The 17,825-nt window shown below is 39.8% G+C and overlaps 1 protein-coding gene across 1 annotated transcript in view; it reads left to right on the forward strand.

Moving 5' to 3' along the window:
* Window positions 1–17,825, forward strand: part of LOC134649371 (uncharacterized) — a 385,348-nt gene that overhangs the window by 363,586 nt on the left and 3,937 nt on the right. The window contains exons 3-12 of the mRNA XM_063504092.1: window positions 5,432–5,550; window positions 13,005–13,796; window positions 13,876–14,016; window positions 14,393–14,517; window positions 14,744–14,872; window positions 15,033–15,201; window positions 15,873–16,036; window positions 16,350–16,517; window positions 16,987–17,189; window positions 17,637–17,802. Coding sequence (XP_063360162.1) covers window positions 5,432–5,550; window positions 13,005–13,796; window positions 13,876–14,016; window positions 14,393–14,517; window positions 14,744–14,872; window positions 15,033–15,201; window positions 15,873–16,036; window positions 16,350–16,517; window positions 16,987–17,189; window positions 17,637–17,802 — 2,176 coding nt within the window. The remainder of the gene's footprint in view (window positions 1–5,431; window positions 5,551–13,004; window positions 13,797–13,875; window positions 14,017–14,392; window positions 14,518–14,743; window positions 14,873–15,032; window positions 15,202–15,872; window positions 16,037–16,349; window positions 16,518–16,986; window positions 17,190–17,636; window positions 17,803–17,825) is intronic.

A 17,825-nucleotide genomic window follows, 5' to 3' on the forward strand; every position in this document is an offset into this window, starting at 1 on the left:
GTGTAGAGGGGCCATTAGACGGCAGACAGACAAGTTCTTATTTGTTTGGTCTAACTTCGTTACAGGGAAACTTACACAGATTCCATCAAATAAAGCCATTCGAGTTTCCCACAACTTTTCAAATATTTTACATTGACATATCCATTGATGGAATACCAGAATTTCCAATTATTACCCAGACGACTACATTCTTAGACTAGGTTTCCCCTGTCGGACGTGCTCCGGTTTGAATCTTGGGTGTAATAACTGGATATTTTTTGAAGGATTGAAAAACCGTCCGTCCGTCTGCATGTCACCAGGCTGTACCTAACTCATGAACCGTGATAGCTAGACAGTTGAAGTAGCTAGCCGCTATAACAACAAATACTAAAAACAAAATAAAATAAATATTTAAGTGGGGCTCCCATACAACAAACGTGATTTTTTTCCGTTTTTTGCGTAATGGTACAGAACCCTTCGTGCGCGAGTTCGACCCGCACTTGGCCGGTTTTTTTTCTACAGGATGCTGTTGGAGCCCATGTCTGTGACAAAAGATACGTGAGCTAAACCGTAAAACTAGCTTATTAACTACTCTACTTTAGCTAAAATATCCCCGCCGACGTACATATTTATGGCAACCCTACCATAGACAGAGAGACAACTTCTTATTTGTTTGGTCTAACTTCGTTACCGGCAAACTTGCTCGGATTCCATCAAATAAAGCCAATGTGAGCGAAGCCACGGCTGTGCGCTATCCACGTATTTTCTCTTTCTTTTCTTTGTATTTCATCTAATAAAAGTACGTTCGGGCAGTATCATAAACAATAGCAGTAAATACAGTAACTCAATTACTGCCTTGGAGCAGAAACGTGCGTTTGTTTCACAGCAAGGATAGATAGATAAGTTGATAATAAAGACTGGCATAAGGAGGCTAATTCAAACTTACCTACATTCTGACATCAAAATAACGTCAGTCGCGCCGGTCGCGCGTGTATTTCGCTCGTACTTGTCCGTACATGTATTGGTGCGAGCGAGATGCACGGTCGACTCACATCATTTAGACATCATTTTGATGTCACTATTTAATTAAATTGGCCTCAAATTCTAGTGCTTGACTAGACTCGTAGAAAATTTCTACGAGACATTTCTACTAGAAATGTCTCAGGTCTATGGGTCGCAGCGTCATCTAATAGGTTATTAGAGACTAGAGTTAAGATTATATTCCATTGGCGACTGCAGTAACGTACCTATAGAACGTTCGATCCTTCAATAAACTAGGAAATAAAGATAGTGACATCGTGAACATCAACACTGCAGCAGTAACGCTGCAATAGAAAGGCTGCTGCAGTAGCCGTCCGAATATACATAAAACCTTAAAGTAGACGTTGATCTATTTATACTAGTCTTAAAGTTGTCCCGTTCTCGCGAACGCTCTCCCTTTTGTATGGAAAACGTTCTCACTCGAGCATGTATCCTATAGTAACTGGAAAACGTTCTCGAGAACTCCACAACTCTATACTAGTCCTAATACTCACAGTGCTCACAGCCTAAGGGCTATTACCGCAAAAATCGAAGTTCGCAAATTGCAGGATTTTTTCTCTGTCACTCTAATTACGCCTTCATTGGAGTAAAAGAGAAAGATCCCCGCATTTGCGATTTTCGGTTTTCGCGGTAGCCCCTCAGGCAACATTATATGAATTTAGATTGACTGTCTATATTGGCAATACAGTTTCTGGAAAAGGTAATAGTAAATAACTATAGATATATAATATGCTCAACGAAGCGTATAATTATTTCAACCCTACTATTTACTTTGTTGTGAAATTGGTTCAGCGATATTTCGTACGTCTATTGTGTGGCAATCGGATACCTTACTTGATTAACGAATTAATTAGGTGTAGGTACTATTAGTATAGACAGACTATGGAGACCGAACACGGAAATCGCGGATCAATAGTTGGTAAATCCAGTCTGTGAATAAACGACGTTGTTGGCCCGAACTGAATAGAACATTGACGACATGAGTTTTGTATTTAAAACTTCTAATCGCTCTAATTTATTTGTATTACAATTTCTAACAACAAATAATTCAAAGACATATTTGTTACTTAAATGTTCATGTCAACACGCAACCTGGGGAGCATTTTTTATTCAAAAGTTTATTTCTAAGACTATTTTAAGTTTTATAATGTATTTAGTTTTGTCAAATTTCATGTTATTACAGAAGGTTGTTTTAAAATTACAGTGTAACTTACATTATATGGCGGCGGCGGTTCTCTTAAGCAAGGATAAGCCAAGTCCGAGGAAGCTACATTGTAGCTATATTTAGACGGGGCGAGTCATATAACGAAGTTAGCCAGACTTTATTAAGTTGTATGAGGGCAGTAGCGCGACGACATAATAAATAAAAGGTAATCCAATTAAAACACTACGTATCCCGGGGAAGTTGGCGAGATCTAAGGCAATTACTTGTCTTTACTTCGGAAAACGTTTTCTTGCCTAATAAGTTCCATAAAACACACACACACACACACACACACACACACAAATAATAATTAAGGAACATAATTATAAGAATAGTATAATACTAATAAGTATACATAGTACTTAGACTGTAATAGTTAGCACAGGTTATTTTGTAAATAACTTACAGGGAGACACCAGCCATTGTAAAATATGTAACGGTTTAAAATTAAATAAATCATTTTGATTTTGATTTGAAAACCACCCAACTACTGTCCAGTACCTATTACAACTATGGTTCATAATTTCAACACGTAATTACGTAACGTTACGTTACGTAATCAGTAGATACCAATATTCTTTTTTGGTATTGTCCGAGTCTTTTCTTTAATTGATAAAAATCATTTGTCGACTAAGTGCGACTTTCAAATAATAATTATTCCTGAACGAATATATTGGAGTTAATTTAGGACCATATTTGGGACTTCGGAGCTTTTGGACTTGTTTTGGACTATAGATAAGTAGTTTGTCGGTTGTTAAAAAGTGAAGTAAAAAAAGAATACTGGCTGATTAAATAAATACTACAACTAAAACGAATGTAAATACATCTCATACAGAATCGGCCAATGTTTTCTTTCAAAGATGTTTTTTAGGGTTCCGTACCCAAAGGGTAAAAAAAAACGGGACCCTATTACTAAGACTCCGCTGTCCGTCCGTCCGTCTGTCACCAGGCTGTATCTCACGAACCGTGATAGCTAGACAGTTGAAATTTTCACAGATGATGTATTTTTGTTGCCGCTATAACAACAAATACTAAAAACAGAATAAAATAAAGATTTAAGTGGGGCTCCCATACAACAAACGTGATTTTTGACCGAAGTTAAGCAACGTCGGGCGGGGTCAGTACTTGGATGGGTGACCGTTTTTTTGCTTGTTTTTTGCTTGTTGCTCTATTTTTTGTTGATGGTGCGGAACCCTCCGTGCGCGAGTCCGACTCGCACTTAGCCGGTTTTTAATACTACGTTTAAACCCATAGATTACGTTTTATGCTATAATTCGTTTCATCCATGATTCGTGTTGTCTCTGTCGGAGGCAGATCGTAAAATCGGCCATATCGAGATATTCCTAGGCATACCATGAAACGCCGCCATTTCATGATCTGACTAGCCACTACCAGCCATATCGTTCAAACATCAACGTTTGACGATTTGCCTAGCGACGTTTAGGCATATCAAATAAGTAGGGTGTGATATTCCTAGGCATATCATGAAACGCCGGCATTTCATGATCTGCCTAGCGCGACCATCAGCCATATCGTGCAAACTCAAGGGGTGATATTCCTAGGCAGATCATGAAACGCCGGCATTTCATGATCTGCCTAGCGACGTATGCCTAGGAATATCTGGATATGGCCGATTTTACGATCTGCCGCCGACATCTCCATGTTAGACAGATTTACTTACCTAAAATTTCTTTCAGAGATTGTACCTATATTAAGAATTTTAGGACAGTGATTATTGTACAATTTGTATAGGCAAATTGGGTGTCTAAAAAGTTCATAATATATATTACACCAGAAAAACAGTACTCCTCATTTTTCATCTGGCAGGTAAAAAAACTGAAATAAAAAGCATAGAAATTTTACAGCCTTTTTCATGTAGGTACAATAGCTATTTATAGTTGGTCAAACCAATTTGTCAGTCAGTAAGAACCAGGAAAACTATACTCATCCTTTTCTTTTGAGTGCTAGTACTAGTGTATGACAAAGATAGTATGATTCTATCTGTCTATGTTTGAAATGAGACAGTCCTTTGACAAACTATAGGTATTATACCTAAGTCGTATGGTTAGTAAAACAGGAAGTGACAAGAATAAAACAACGTTTCAAACCCGCTGTCTATAAGTATTAACACAAGGACAAAGCCCCGAGACGCTTGCAAGTTCTCAACTCCTTAATGCCCGAACATTCAGGTCGGATCGACGCCGTCGTGTTAAGGGGCAACCTAGTCCTAATGATCTTTACGACATGGATAGAAGTTCTACCTGTATCCCACATTTTTTTGGCATATCATATTGATAAGGGTGTTTGACTAAATATGTTCTATACTCGTATTTACTTTAACACTCGCTATCTTCGAGATACGAGTATATAGCATTAACATTGACAGTTCCAGCAAAAGAAAAATGTTTTTGGACATAACTTTTCTGCAAACTAATAGATTGGAATTTTTTATCTGTCTTCCATAATTCAAGTAAAGAAGTAACGAGAATAAAACAACGTTTTAAACCCAAGTACGTAAGTATTCTTATTGTGGGAATATTAACTAAAAACTTGTCAAAGTCGTTGGAACGCATGATGCCTCTTAACAGGCGGAGCCCTTTAAATGGAAACAAAGTATCAGACGGCTTAAGTTTTATTACTAAGTTGAGTAAGTTAAAGCAAGTTGGCCCACATCCACCGTCCATCCTCATTTGCAGATCGCAACTCCAAAGTTATTAACAGACGTAATTTCCAGTAGCTATTACTCATTTTAGACAAACGGGCGTCGGTGTGACGTTTTGTTCGGGATAACTTCAAAAATGACTGATTCTCATAGAAACTTTCGCCTCTTATAGGAGATAGATTTAAAAAAGTAATATTTTTCTATTTATGAAGTAATTATACAGTTGTGAAATTGTTGTTTCAGAGTATATGTTGATGATAAGGGATGTATTTGTAGGACACTCTGTCTAAACAACCTTATTTGTTAAAGTTTTTGAGTTTGGTCCTATAATAAAAAATGTTCATTACCTAATACCAACATATCCACTTCTATTATAATTCGGGCGGAATATGTGATCCCTTACATGCACGTCTGATAATTACAAACCCTAACGTTTCTCGCGCTGATACACAATCGTAAACTCAAGTATTTTCAATTGGTGCCGTGACCAGGATTTAGCCATCCTCGTAAATGGTTAATTGAACTGTTTGACTTGTTGTTCGCAGGGACTTCACGCTGCTCCTGAAGCCGGACACGAGCTCGGTGTTCGCGGAGGGCGCGCAGTTCCACTCGTCGGCCGGCCCGCTCGACTACACGGCGCAGGTCTACACGGGCAAGCTGGAAGGTTCGTGAAAACTAACTTTGCTAAGTGCGGCCAGTAGTGTTGCGTGAACTAATCTAGCCGTCATCGAAGTCGCATTTGCGAGGCGTTTTCTTTCAGTGTGTATTAGGAAGGAGGCTCATGTGGGGGCCCTCTTATGTGCGAGGCTGTGGGCGAACGGGCGCTTCACCCAGGCCTAGCAATGCCACTAAATGTGGCAGAACCACTATAAACTTATTGTCATAGGAATTTAACGTTTATGTCGCTTGTCACGTAGGTCAGACTTAGCTTAGACCAGACTCTTCTTGCCTACATAATAAATAGCTCTTTCAAATGCGAACGGGCGATGGAGAGAGCCTCGCTCGGAGTTTGTCTCAGGGAATCGAATCTGGAACGAGGTTAGACGAATAGTTCAGCGAATTAGCAATCTCAAGTGGCAGTCGGCACGCCATATATGCGACAGAACCGCGACGGCCGTTGGGGGAAACTTGTTTTTGGACACAGTATGACTGCATACGCAATTACGCAGTGCATGGTACCATTGACACCCTATAAAAACATTGGGCGGGAAATTGGACAAATGTTATTTTGATGTTTATCACAGGATAGGTAAAACTAAACTGGGCCTGGGCATTGACCTGTGAAAACTTTATCCAACTCTCGTAGAGAACCCCATCTTGCTCCTCTCTAACTGAAATGGCGACGCCTCAAGTCCGTTAAAGTAAAAGTTTGAATATACTTGATCGTCCGACCACTCCAATACCCGTTGCGCAAAGACGCGACCGTCCTGAACGAGCCATTCGGAAGTTTGTCAACCATCTCCGGGAGCGATATTCAAATCGGCTCAACGCTTCGCCTCAATCCAACCAGTATAAATTTGGCCACCAGATCGGTAACAGTTATCAGTTTCATTATGACGAATAAGGACCTAGAGACGCCAGATAATGGAGGCTGTCAATCTCTTATACAATCGTAGGTGATGATGATGATGTGTACTGTGTTAGAATTAGAATCTATACAAGGATGCCTAGTCGGAAACTGGCAAGCTGTCGATCGCTTATCGCATATACCTACTCAACCCATTTTAATATACTTGGACCTGAAGGTTATTGTCTCGGCGTCATTCCCACGCTATCTTTCGTCTTCTTATTTTCCTGTATAACAGGTGGACATCGCGCGCTTCTATGCTCTAAACCATTTTCGAATTCATATTTGACCACTATAATATTGTGTTGCTACTGCTAATTAAATAGGTTCACGATGGTTTATCTTGTTTCCGATTACACAGTGTTTCAAAGGAGTAGATAGTACACAACCAAAGCGGAATACCAACCCAACAAAATTGGATTGCATTTACACTCGAGCCTGGCCACTCTTGATAAACTGGAGCTGCTCCACGGAGTATTTACTAGAACGTCTGAGGGTTATTGTGTCCGTTAAATAACGACTGGCGAACGAGAGCTCTGCAAATCCGGCTTAGTCTATACAATGCTACTTTGACCATGCAGCGAGTGTCCGAAAGATCGTTGTGAAATATCTACAGCTTCTTTGCTAACTTTACAGCTTCCTGTGGCCAGCATATGACTAAGAATGCGTAGCTTAGAAACAATGTGGAAACCTTTGATTCGCAATCCAAAAAATAGCGTTTGTGTCAATTGTCAGCACACTTTCTCGAAGCCGTTAAAAAGGCTCTGTAAACTCAAATCTATTTGATTTTGATGTGAGCTCGGATGCTACATTTGATTAAAGTGGAAGAAATTTTCAACAGTCTAGCGAGCTACCTATATTTACTGGAGGGGATAAAATGATTACCTACTAATCCTCTCAGGCCAGTGCTGTTCTAGGTTACTTCGAATTCACATATCTGATGGCATAGCGCGTACCAGATATACGCATAGGCTTAACGCGCCCAGCCTCTAAATAATTCAGTCTGAACATAGGCAGGCTTACGAGGTTAAGCTCATCTTTAAACTATTGGCTTATTGGTTAAGTGAGAACGTGCTACTGCTAGGGGAACTAAAGTAAATATGCGCTCCATGTGGCAAAATGTAAAGTTCGTAGGTGATAAAGCGGTGAGGCATCAATATCCTATATCCCGTAGCCATCTTATGATCACCAATGTGCGCACACAATCAATAGTAACACGTTATTTTATTACAATTCCAAATATAGCGTTTAGCTGCTAAACTTTAGCAGATTATGGAAAATATAAACAAAGCAAGGAATACCTGGTAGTTACTGGAATAATTTCTGTGCAAAATGTACTAATTTTCATTCGTAATGAATCGGTGCAACATATCACGTCAGCTGCCGAGTTCCCACGGCCGACTAACGTCAGTTTACTTGAAAATAATACACCATCGATGCTAATCAAAGATGGTTCTATTGTTTCAGGTTTGTTTACCGCCGTCCGTAACCTTTCGTTAATTATGGTCGGATTATGTGGACAGGGAGTACAATTAGGGATGTGCATTAATGTAAGATTCTTCTAATGTTTTTCTAAAAAGCCAAATCTATAGCAATTTCGCCATTTAACTTTTCAAAGCAACATTAAAAAAAAATTAAGGCCAGGGATGTAGACGCATTGACAACACAAAAAATTCATTGTTGTAGCGAAAAATATCGAGAAGGAATATACGTATATATTTTCTATGGAAATTTGTAAACAGAGTTTAGTTCTCATTGCTCTTGGGCGTACTGTTAATTAGAACAACAAATAACAAACAAACACAGATTTGAATTTGTTTCTATGTTGTTATACTTCAGTGTCCTCTTATATGGGAACATTACGGGAACGTTCCCGCAGCTCATCACTAAGTGCACAATTAAAGCGATACACGGACACGAAGATAGCAACACAATGAAAAGAATTCACATAATCACTTCACCGCATCTGATAAACATTAGTTATGCAACTTGGCTGACTCCGAGTAGGGTTGTCGCTGTAAATAAACTAGGGTCTCTTTGAGCTATAGACCAAGTGGAACCCCAATGCTCCACCATCTTGAAAAGTTTCAGACCCCAGGAAAGACAAAGGGATAGTTATTATCAAACATCATCATCATGCCACTACGACGAACCTATACATTGTTATTACGAAGGTACAATACAAGCAACTAAGATTAACATTTAATCCTGGACTAGTCATTTTCGATTAAAATTAATTCTTATTCCAAATACGTCAAATTGGTTAACGGGTTAACCCTTTTGGTCTTCAGAAAGCACCACCAAACGTCGAGAACAGCTTCGAAAAGGCTATTGTGTTAATAGATTGCCAATTAAACTTGGCTTTTACAATGGCCAACGTTGTTACGTAGTATTTTCTCATTACTGAAAGCTCTTTGTGGCAACCCTAGTTAGGAACTATTAACAAAAGCCAGTCACGTATCCCGCGCCGCGGCTCGTTTGCGCCAATTCATGCGCCCTTCTACCACTAGTCTTTATTTAAAAGAGAAGATCCTAATAGGAAAGCACAGCCATTTAAGCCCTTTTTTACATGGAGAGTCGACGCGACTTCACACGATTGAAATGTAGACCTTCAATTATAAACTGTGTATAACTTACTGTAATATCAGCCGCAAAAGCCCAAGTCGATGGTATTTCAAACATTGAAAGGGACGTCCGATCCGATGGCAGGTTGATTGGGATTGGGGATGGGTCCAATCCAATGGATCCGTAATATTAGAATTGTAGTCAAAACAAAACGTATTTGCTTAGTGTGTTGTGTACACAATTGTACTTAAAGAAATCTGTAAGAGCGAGCACGAGGAATTGATTACAATATTCACCTAGTATTTATTTCTAAAGAACAATTACTAGGTAGTAAATCTACGTCTATGTCTCTGTATTAGTTGTAGTAAAACTAGTAAAACACTATTGTACAAAAAATACCGCAAATCTGGGTCCCAACTGTAGTACAAAAATCTCGCATCGGTCTATTTATTCAGGCACCAAAAACGGTGTCAGTAAATAAATTGGTACATAAATTGTTTTTAATAGAAGAAAATGATAGTCCTATTAAAAGCCTCCCAACTATGGACCAATTATTTAAATATCACAGGTCTGAGGCAAATTATCTTCATAGAAGAATGAAAACACCCAGGCAACACAAAGAAGAAGATTAGTTTTGATACCTACCTAATTACGCGCAATCGTGGATGAATTTAACTAAAAACATATCATCATGGGGGTATTTCCTAATAAGGAACATGATATTATCATGTTCCTTATTAGGAAATACCCCGCGTACCCATTAATTTATAATAATAATATTACTGTTTTCCTTTGTTATTTTAATGTTGACCGTACTTACTCCTATTTATTAGATCCATTGTTCTGTAATGCCGGGTTTAAACGGGGAAGTTATACCGAGGAAGCTAGTTAAGGGGGTAAATTGCTAGTTTGAATTAATTTGCACTTTTTCTTTTAGAACTAGAATGCGGTGGCAATTAGGCACACATGTTGCATAGATAATGCTCGGGCAACGTTCAATGCAGCGTTATTTAAATATCACAAGGTTTTTCTAGAGCCATGGTTTTAATTATTTTTTTTGCAAAACTCACATATAGTAAGTGCCTATAATGATGCTTGAATTAATTGCCGTTGTAAAATCAGACGTTAAGGCGTTATTAGCAGCAACTTGTTCTTAGTGTACGTTGTCATTTGTTTTTTTTTTTTAATATAAATAAATTCTTGATTTTTAAAACATAATAAATAACACTTAAAATAAAAACTTATAAATAAAATCAAAAATATTTGTCATTGTTTAGATGATATATTATAAAAATTATTCGCTTTAAACAATTTACTTCAGATTTTCTAATGCTAAGGAATGGGATTTGCGCCCATTGTCTTTGTAGGTTTCAAGGCAAGAATTAATTGAAATATTATCGAACCAGTAATCTTTGGTTTTATCGTCATTTCCCATCAAGTGAAGTTAAATTGGTGCCTATTCAGAATGACATAAAGTAAAAACATAACCTTTCTTTGGCAGTCGCATAAAATTCACAAAGGATAATGATAAAATATTGAGATATGTATGTACTGCAATTTAGATATATTTTGTACTAAATATGAAAGAGAACTACTTCCAAGTAAAAATTTCCATAAATGGTATTACAAATATTTCTATTTCTTTACTATGTTTATTTTGGCGTCAGTTTACGAATCGATTGCGAGTCAGTAAAAAAAATCTGTTATTAATAGCCATTCATTTTATTTTACAATTTACCGTTTATTTAACGGGGCGTGATGTACCTAAGTCTTTCTAGAATTTACCCCGTTCAAAATATCTGGAGCATCAGTCATAAACTCCCGTTATGGCACTTTCCAATTAAGCTTTTTATTTCAGCCTTTCATAAATTGAACGACTGGACTCGGAAATTAAATTGTTTCCTCAAACCGGTCTATAGCCGCGAACTGGGTTTTCTTTTAATTAAAATTAAAAGTTCAGCTACCTACTGCTAAATTAGAAAAACTGTTTAGGTGTGCTATATTTGTAGGGATAGCATTTAATAGGATAAAAGACAAATATTTTAACAGTTGCTCAGTCAGTGTTTGAAGAGCACGTATAATAGAGTCTGTTCGGAAAGAGAAGAGTCGTGGAATGTATTGGGCCCCATACATTCCACGACTCTTCTCTTTCCCCACAGACTCTATCGACATTATCTACCTACACACTATACTTTTTAGATACTTTTGGTCCTCTATTTTTGATAAAATGTATTCGTTGTGAAAGATCTTGTGTTAATTATAATTACACCTTAAAACGCATTGTGCTACCCAAAACAGAACAGCACAATAAAACACAGTAGGTAATACAGAATCGATTGATTCATAATGAGTCATCTTGTTAACTCTAATGGCCTAATAAATAAATAATTTCTACTGCGAGGCGAAGACTTTTGGCTGTTTTATTAAATAATTGATGGATTATAAGCGATCTTAAGTCAGTTATATAAATTCCCCAAATTGCCGAAATTACCAATTAAACACGATCCCAGTAAACTTCAACAGTCTGTGACTAACTTAATAAAACAGAATTATATGCCGAGACCCATCTGGCTTCCGGAGACAAAGTTAATTTGATGAAATTAATTCAAAAGTTTAATTGAGTTAATGCTCCTTGAAGTTCCTTATTGGTTATTTTCCGTATCCGTATAAACACTTTTCGGTTTCCGTTCCCCTTTTAAGGCTTCGTCACACAGGCACGTTTTCCGGGCGGCGCGTAATCGGGGCGCGCCGCTTTTACATATAAAATACTCGCGCCCCGCTCACGCTGCGCCAGGAAAACGCGACTGTGTGACGAAGCCTTTAAATGTGCACCCTGTTCAGACACTTGACCTGTTTTTATTCGGTGAACGACTTATAAAAATATGCGCAATTTACGTATTTTTGTACGTGTTCACTCTTTGAGGAGCCTCGTAGGCTGTCCTGTGCAAACTGCGTATGACCTTTTACAGACCCCGTTTATTTTAATCTGGTTTCAGCGAGGCGTTCCGCGAAGCTTTGAAGTGCCCGCTCAGAGCCGAAAATCCACGAAGACATTAAACCTCATTAAAACCGTTTCTTAGAAATCCTGCCTCTTACGAGGGCTTTCGAGAGAGCTTGTTTAACATTTAGTTGATTTTTTTCCTTTTATCAGGGAATGAATGAAGGGGAAATAGGAAGGTGCGGTAGTAATTACCGTTATTTATGAGCGGTTTCCATCCCTCGGCTGCGACTGCAGGCTGTGATTTTATTCATTCGGATGCCCGAGGCTCTTTGCACCTCGAATTAGTTTTCATAAAATATCGCCTGCCATTTGTTTAAGTGTCCCAGGCCCGTTTGTGTTTCAAAGGTTGTTTCGGAATAGTGAACGGTCTCCCACCAATTTAATTAATCATGGACAAATAATGTTTAGCTATTCCTTTTGGGAACCAGTGGCGTAGCTAGGCGTGGGCGAAGTGGGCCGTCGCCCACGGCCTCACGCTCCAAGAGGGGCCTCGTGCGAGGCCCCTTCGGGCACAGTGAAAGAAAAGGGCCTCGCAGATGCGATTTCGCCCACGGCTAGATTAGTTCACGCTACGCCACTGTTGGGAACTACGTTAGGGTGGTATTTCTATGTCCAATGTGTATTGCGTATCACATTTTGCTTAATATGAGACGCAATGACATTGGACAAAGAAATTGGACAGGTGGAATACCACCCTTAAATATAATTTGGAGTTACCTATTGAGTTAGTACGCCTACCCACAGCAGTCACATCTACACGCCTATGTGAGCTTGTATGTATCTTTGAAGTATATTCTCATGTGTGGGAGGATAATTCAATAAGCTATCATGGGAAGATAGAGTTAGTGTTGTGTGAAAGCGAATTGCCTGCTAATCTATCCGTGTTTGAATTACAGTAAGGATAAGGATTTGCATGATTATCTTGTATGTTATAGATCAATTTGTGGGAAATCATCCACTGATATTTCTTAATGTTTTATTCCAGATGATGACACGTCGGAGGTGTACGGCGTGATCACGGCGGACGGGCTGTTCGACGGCACCATCTGGACGGCCACCGAGGAGTACTATGTGGAGCCTCTCTCCCGCTACGACGCCTCGCACCCCTCCATGCACAGCGTGGTGTACCGCCGCTCCGACGTCGACCACCCCAACGACGGCCAGCCCGCGCCCTGCGCCTCGCACCAACTACACCTCAAAAGACTACACGGAAGCCAAGCGGAACTATTCAACCTAACGCTAGATGACCCACTCAACAACACAGAAGACTTAAACAAAGAAATACATAGACGCAAAAAACGATGGCTTCCAGAAGACGAGATGCAGGACGACGAACCTAAGAAAAATCCCGAATTACCATTAGACTTAGACTTTCCTTATACTAGTAACAGCGATTTCGAAAAATTAAGTACGAGAAAGCCGAAAATTAAAATCGATAAAAGTAACCTCATTACTAAAGTCCGGCTCGATTCTGAGGAAACGAGACCGTCGAAGCCAAAGACGCACGTCGAAGTGATAAAGACGAAAGCCGGGGTCGTAACCGTTAGTAAGGATATTGTTAAGAAGGAGCCCGTAGGATATACAGTCTTGAGTGGAAACGGAAGTGACGACGGTAGACATGTCAACAAAAGAGCAACCGTCGACCCGAGGAAGACCACCTGTCTAGTCTACTTGCAAGCCGATCACATGTTCTATCAAAGATATGGATCTGAAGAAGCTTGTATAGAAGTCATGACTCGCCATGTACAGAAAGTCAACGCTATTTATAAAGTTACAGGTTAGAAAATGAAATTTACTTTGTGTTACTTTCACTAACATCCTTGAGCATACAAACATAATGTGATTGCCTTTTACAGACTTCAACCAAGATGGCAAGCCAGACAACATCACGTTCATGATCAAACGGATAAAGGTACACACGCTAGACGCTATGAAGGACCCCGCCTACAGGTTTCCCAACAACTATGGTGTTGAGAAATACTTGGAGCTTTTCTCAGGTACGTTTTACAATTTGCATTTTTCTTCGTCTACGGTGAAATTTCTAACATGATATTGATAAAATATTTTGAAGGATTTCAATTTTATTAAATAAAATGTTTAGATTTTATTATGGAGTATTTTACTAATGTCTAAAATACTACTATACTAATGTCTATAATACGAAAATACTTTCTTAAATAGTCGGGCGAAAAACGAGGACCAAATTTTACTTTCACGCCACGCAAATTTATTGGACTACATTTTTCTACGTTTTCGAATCCATATCGACTAAAATGATAAAAAAAAAGTCGTATGCCTGTTTACCTTCCTAAACAATTACACAAGAACTTGCCATGGGAGAAAAATTACGTTGATTATGACTATTATTTTCAGAGGAAGACTACGACGCATTTTGTTTAGCGTACATGTTCACGTACCGAGACTTTGAAATGGGTACATTGGGTCTAGCGTGGACTGGTGACCTTAAAAACGCAGGCGGAGTCTGTGAAAAGAATGGGGTAAGATAATTTCTTCTTTCGTTATTCAGCAGATAGTTGTGTGAAAGAGATGAGAATTACACGTACGTTTGTCTAGCGTAATAAAACATGCGTGTCTTACCTACTATCGTCAATTTATAGACCGGAATTTGTTTCTTAAGCTGTACATGTATTATACAGCATATGGTATAGAGATAGTTAGCGTCTTTCGCCACTTGTTTTTCCCTAATAACCAATGTGTTTACAGCATTACCGGGGCAGCATGAAGTCCCTAAACACAGGCATAGTGACATTGCTGAACTACGGCAAGCACGTGCCGCCGGCCGTCTCGCACGTCACGCTCGCGCACGAGATTGGACACAACTTCGGTTCGCCGGTGAGTACTATTAGATGTTAAAATTTTACCCAAATATACACTCAATACTGAAGCCAAAAAATAATTTTTGGCTAGCAAATTATGAACTCTGGAGCTTCAGGGCCTCCAGGGGTTATGTTTGGATTTGGCAGTAGAACTAAGATGACGTATTTCATTCCAGCACGACCCAGAGGTGTGTACCCCATTCGGGGAAGACGGGAACTACATAATGTTCGCTCGAGCGACCAGCGGCGACCGCAAGAACAACAATAAGTTCTCGCCGTGCTCGCTCAGGGCGATAGATCCCGTGCTGAACAACAAGGCACGGTCGCCTAAAGGATGTTTCACAGGTTAGTTTATCAAATTTTTACTACAAGGACATATCTTATTTCTATTTTGATTATTATCTAATTTGAAGAAACTTATGCTTTCCAACCAAGCGTGATTTGGTTAAGTACTGATGTCTATTTTTTTTGTTGACACTTGTATATATATATACACACACATATATATATATATATATATTTTTTTTATATGTAATATATGTTTAGTATTTATGTATGTAGCATGTATTTTATTTTATAATAATATTTATGTATTTTATTTACTTTTGGACATTTAGGTTAGTTTACTTTTATATTCCGTAAGTTTGTCTATCTAATTTGAATTCTCCCCTCATCTACTCGAAGGTTAGCTGGAAGAGATCCCTTACAGGGATAAGTTCGCCTTTGTACCTTTATTTCTGTAAACATTATGTAAACCTGTGTTGTGTACAATAAAGTGATTACTACTACTACTACTACTACTATCTTATTTATCCGAATGTCCGAACAGACCTAGGTATCCATTTATGCCATATATATTTTCACACTGCTGTTCCAGCTGCAAAAATAAATAATTCGAATCAAAACAAATCTTGCAATAGCTTCTTTTAGACCTTGGTCTCTGCTCGACGCCTGCCTGCTGGCAGTGGGGCGGATTGTTAATTGATAAATGTGTTGTTAAAAAAAAATCTCGTCAGAACCTCAACCAGCGATCTGCGGCAACGGCGTCGTGGAAGAGGGCGAGGAGTGCGACTGCGGCTGGGCCTCGGAGTGTACTGACGTGTGCTGCCGGCCTCAAGCGGCCAGGCCTCATTACAAACCCTGCACACTTACAGAGCATAGCGTGTGCAGTCCTAGTCAGGTGAGCTTCATTAACTTTCCACTTAATCATGCCTAAGGGCACACACTCACAGAAACATATATACTAGTCCCGCGCATTTTCGAGCAGTGAAAACAGAGTATGTGCGCTGTGCCGTGCACCGAACGCGTTTAGGGAACAAAACAAACTAGACTCTTTTACAATTCGCCTCAGCTATTTAGTGTTTAAGAGAATAAATCAAAAGAAACTCTATGTCTTTATAACTCGTTTTTTCTGACTCTAGCTATCCGCTACCGAAAAGAGCGAGGAAATGAGTAAAGCAAGACCAACATTGCAATCTTTTGTGTTTTTTCAGGGTCCATGCTGCACGGCCTCATGCACACTGAAGTTCGGCGACAAATGTCGCTCCGACAACGGGTGTCGCGACGCGGCACATTGCGACGGGAAACGCGCCGCCTGCCCGGCGAGCAGACACAAGGCGAACAAGACGCGCTGCGACAAGGAGCTGGTCTGCTTCATGGGGGTAATTTATACATAGCCTTTGTGTGTCATTTTATATTATCAACCACTGTTGCAGTCTATTATTGGGCTGCAAAATTTACACCGACAAGTCCATCGATCAACGGTTCATCAGCTTCTTCTTCCTCTTGCCACGTTATGTGGGGTCGGCACAAGATTTTCTCTTCCATTCTCCTCTATCTTGCGTCACCTCAGCACTCACTCCTTTCTTTCTCATATCCTCTTTCACACAATCCATCCATCGTTTTTTAGGTTTTCCGCCCGCTCTATGTCCATCAACATTCATCCTTAACATTATCCCTAATCATCAATCCCCAATAATCATCCTTAATATCAACGGTTCTTCAGCATAAACAATCTATTTCTCTTAAATTTTTGTCATGCGTATGTTTTACACTCTCATACATCGAGGGTAGACGTACGAGGGGACCTATACGTTGCCCCACTTATTCATTCTGTAATGTATATTCCAGGAGTGTACAGGCTCTATCTGCCTGGCCTACGGCCTGGAGTCGTGCCAATGCGCGCCGCGCAAAGACGACCCGCGCTCGGCGTGCGAGCTGTGCTGCCGCAAGCCCGGCGGCCCGTGCATCTCGTCCTTCCATTGGAACGCGGCGCCGTTCGACGTGCCCGACATGTACGCTAAACCGGGCACGCCGTGCAATGACTATAACGGGTAAGTCGACTGGGTGTAATTACTAACAAATAGTTCAGTTACCATACCTACCACTACTTGCTAAAACATATTCGTGGGTTCCCGCCTGGGTAACAGCCATGCCCTATCAAGTAAGGTCAGATAGGTCCGCGATAAGATAATTTTAACTTGATTATCAATGCTAAAAAAACTAAGTGACAAAGACATAGACAAATATCTATATTTTCCCCTATTCCTTATAAGTTTCTTAGGGAGTACTTTTCAAGTGTGTTCCGGCCAAATTATTTATGACTACCTACTTATAGTATTCCATCGGTAATTCTTGTAGCATTTTGGTGGCAACATCGATAAGTTAAATGTTCCATCGCCAAAGCTTTTTTCCATCTACCTTCCAGCAGGGTTAAAAAGCATTCGTATTTTTTTAAGTGTCTTCATGACTTATTTACGACTAATATATTGCTGATACAGGTACTGCGACGTGTTCCAACGCTGTCGCGAAGTAGACCCGTCGGGTCCGTTGGCCACTCTGCGGAAGCTCCTGCTGTCAGATGAGAGCATCGCCGGCTTCAAGCGCTGGGTGCTCCGCCACTGGTACGCCGTGCTGCTCATCCTGCTGGCAGTCGTCGCTTTGTTGGTGAGTTATCATTATCAACTGAA

Source organism: Cydia amplana, chromosome 7, assembly GCF_948474715.1.
Source record: "Cydia amplana chromosome 7, ilCydAmpl1.1, whole genome shotgun sequence".
Lineage (NCBI taxonomy): Eukaryota > Metazoa > Arthropoda > Insecta > Lepidoptera > Tortricidae > Cydia > Cydia amplana.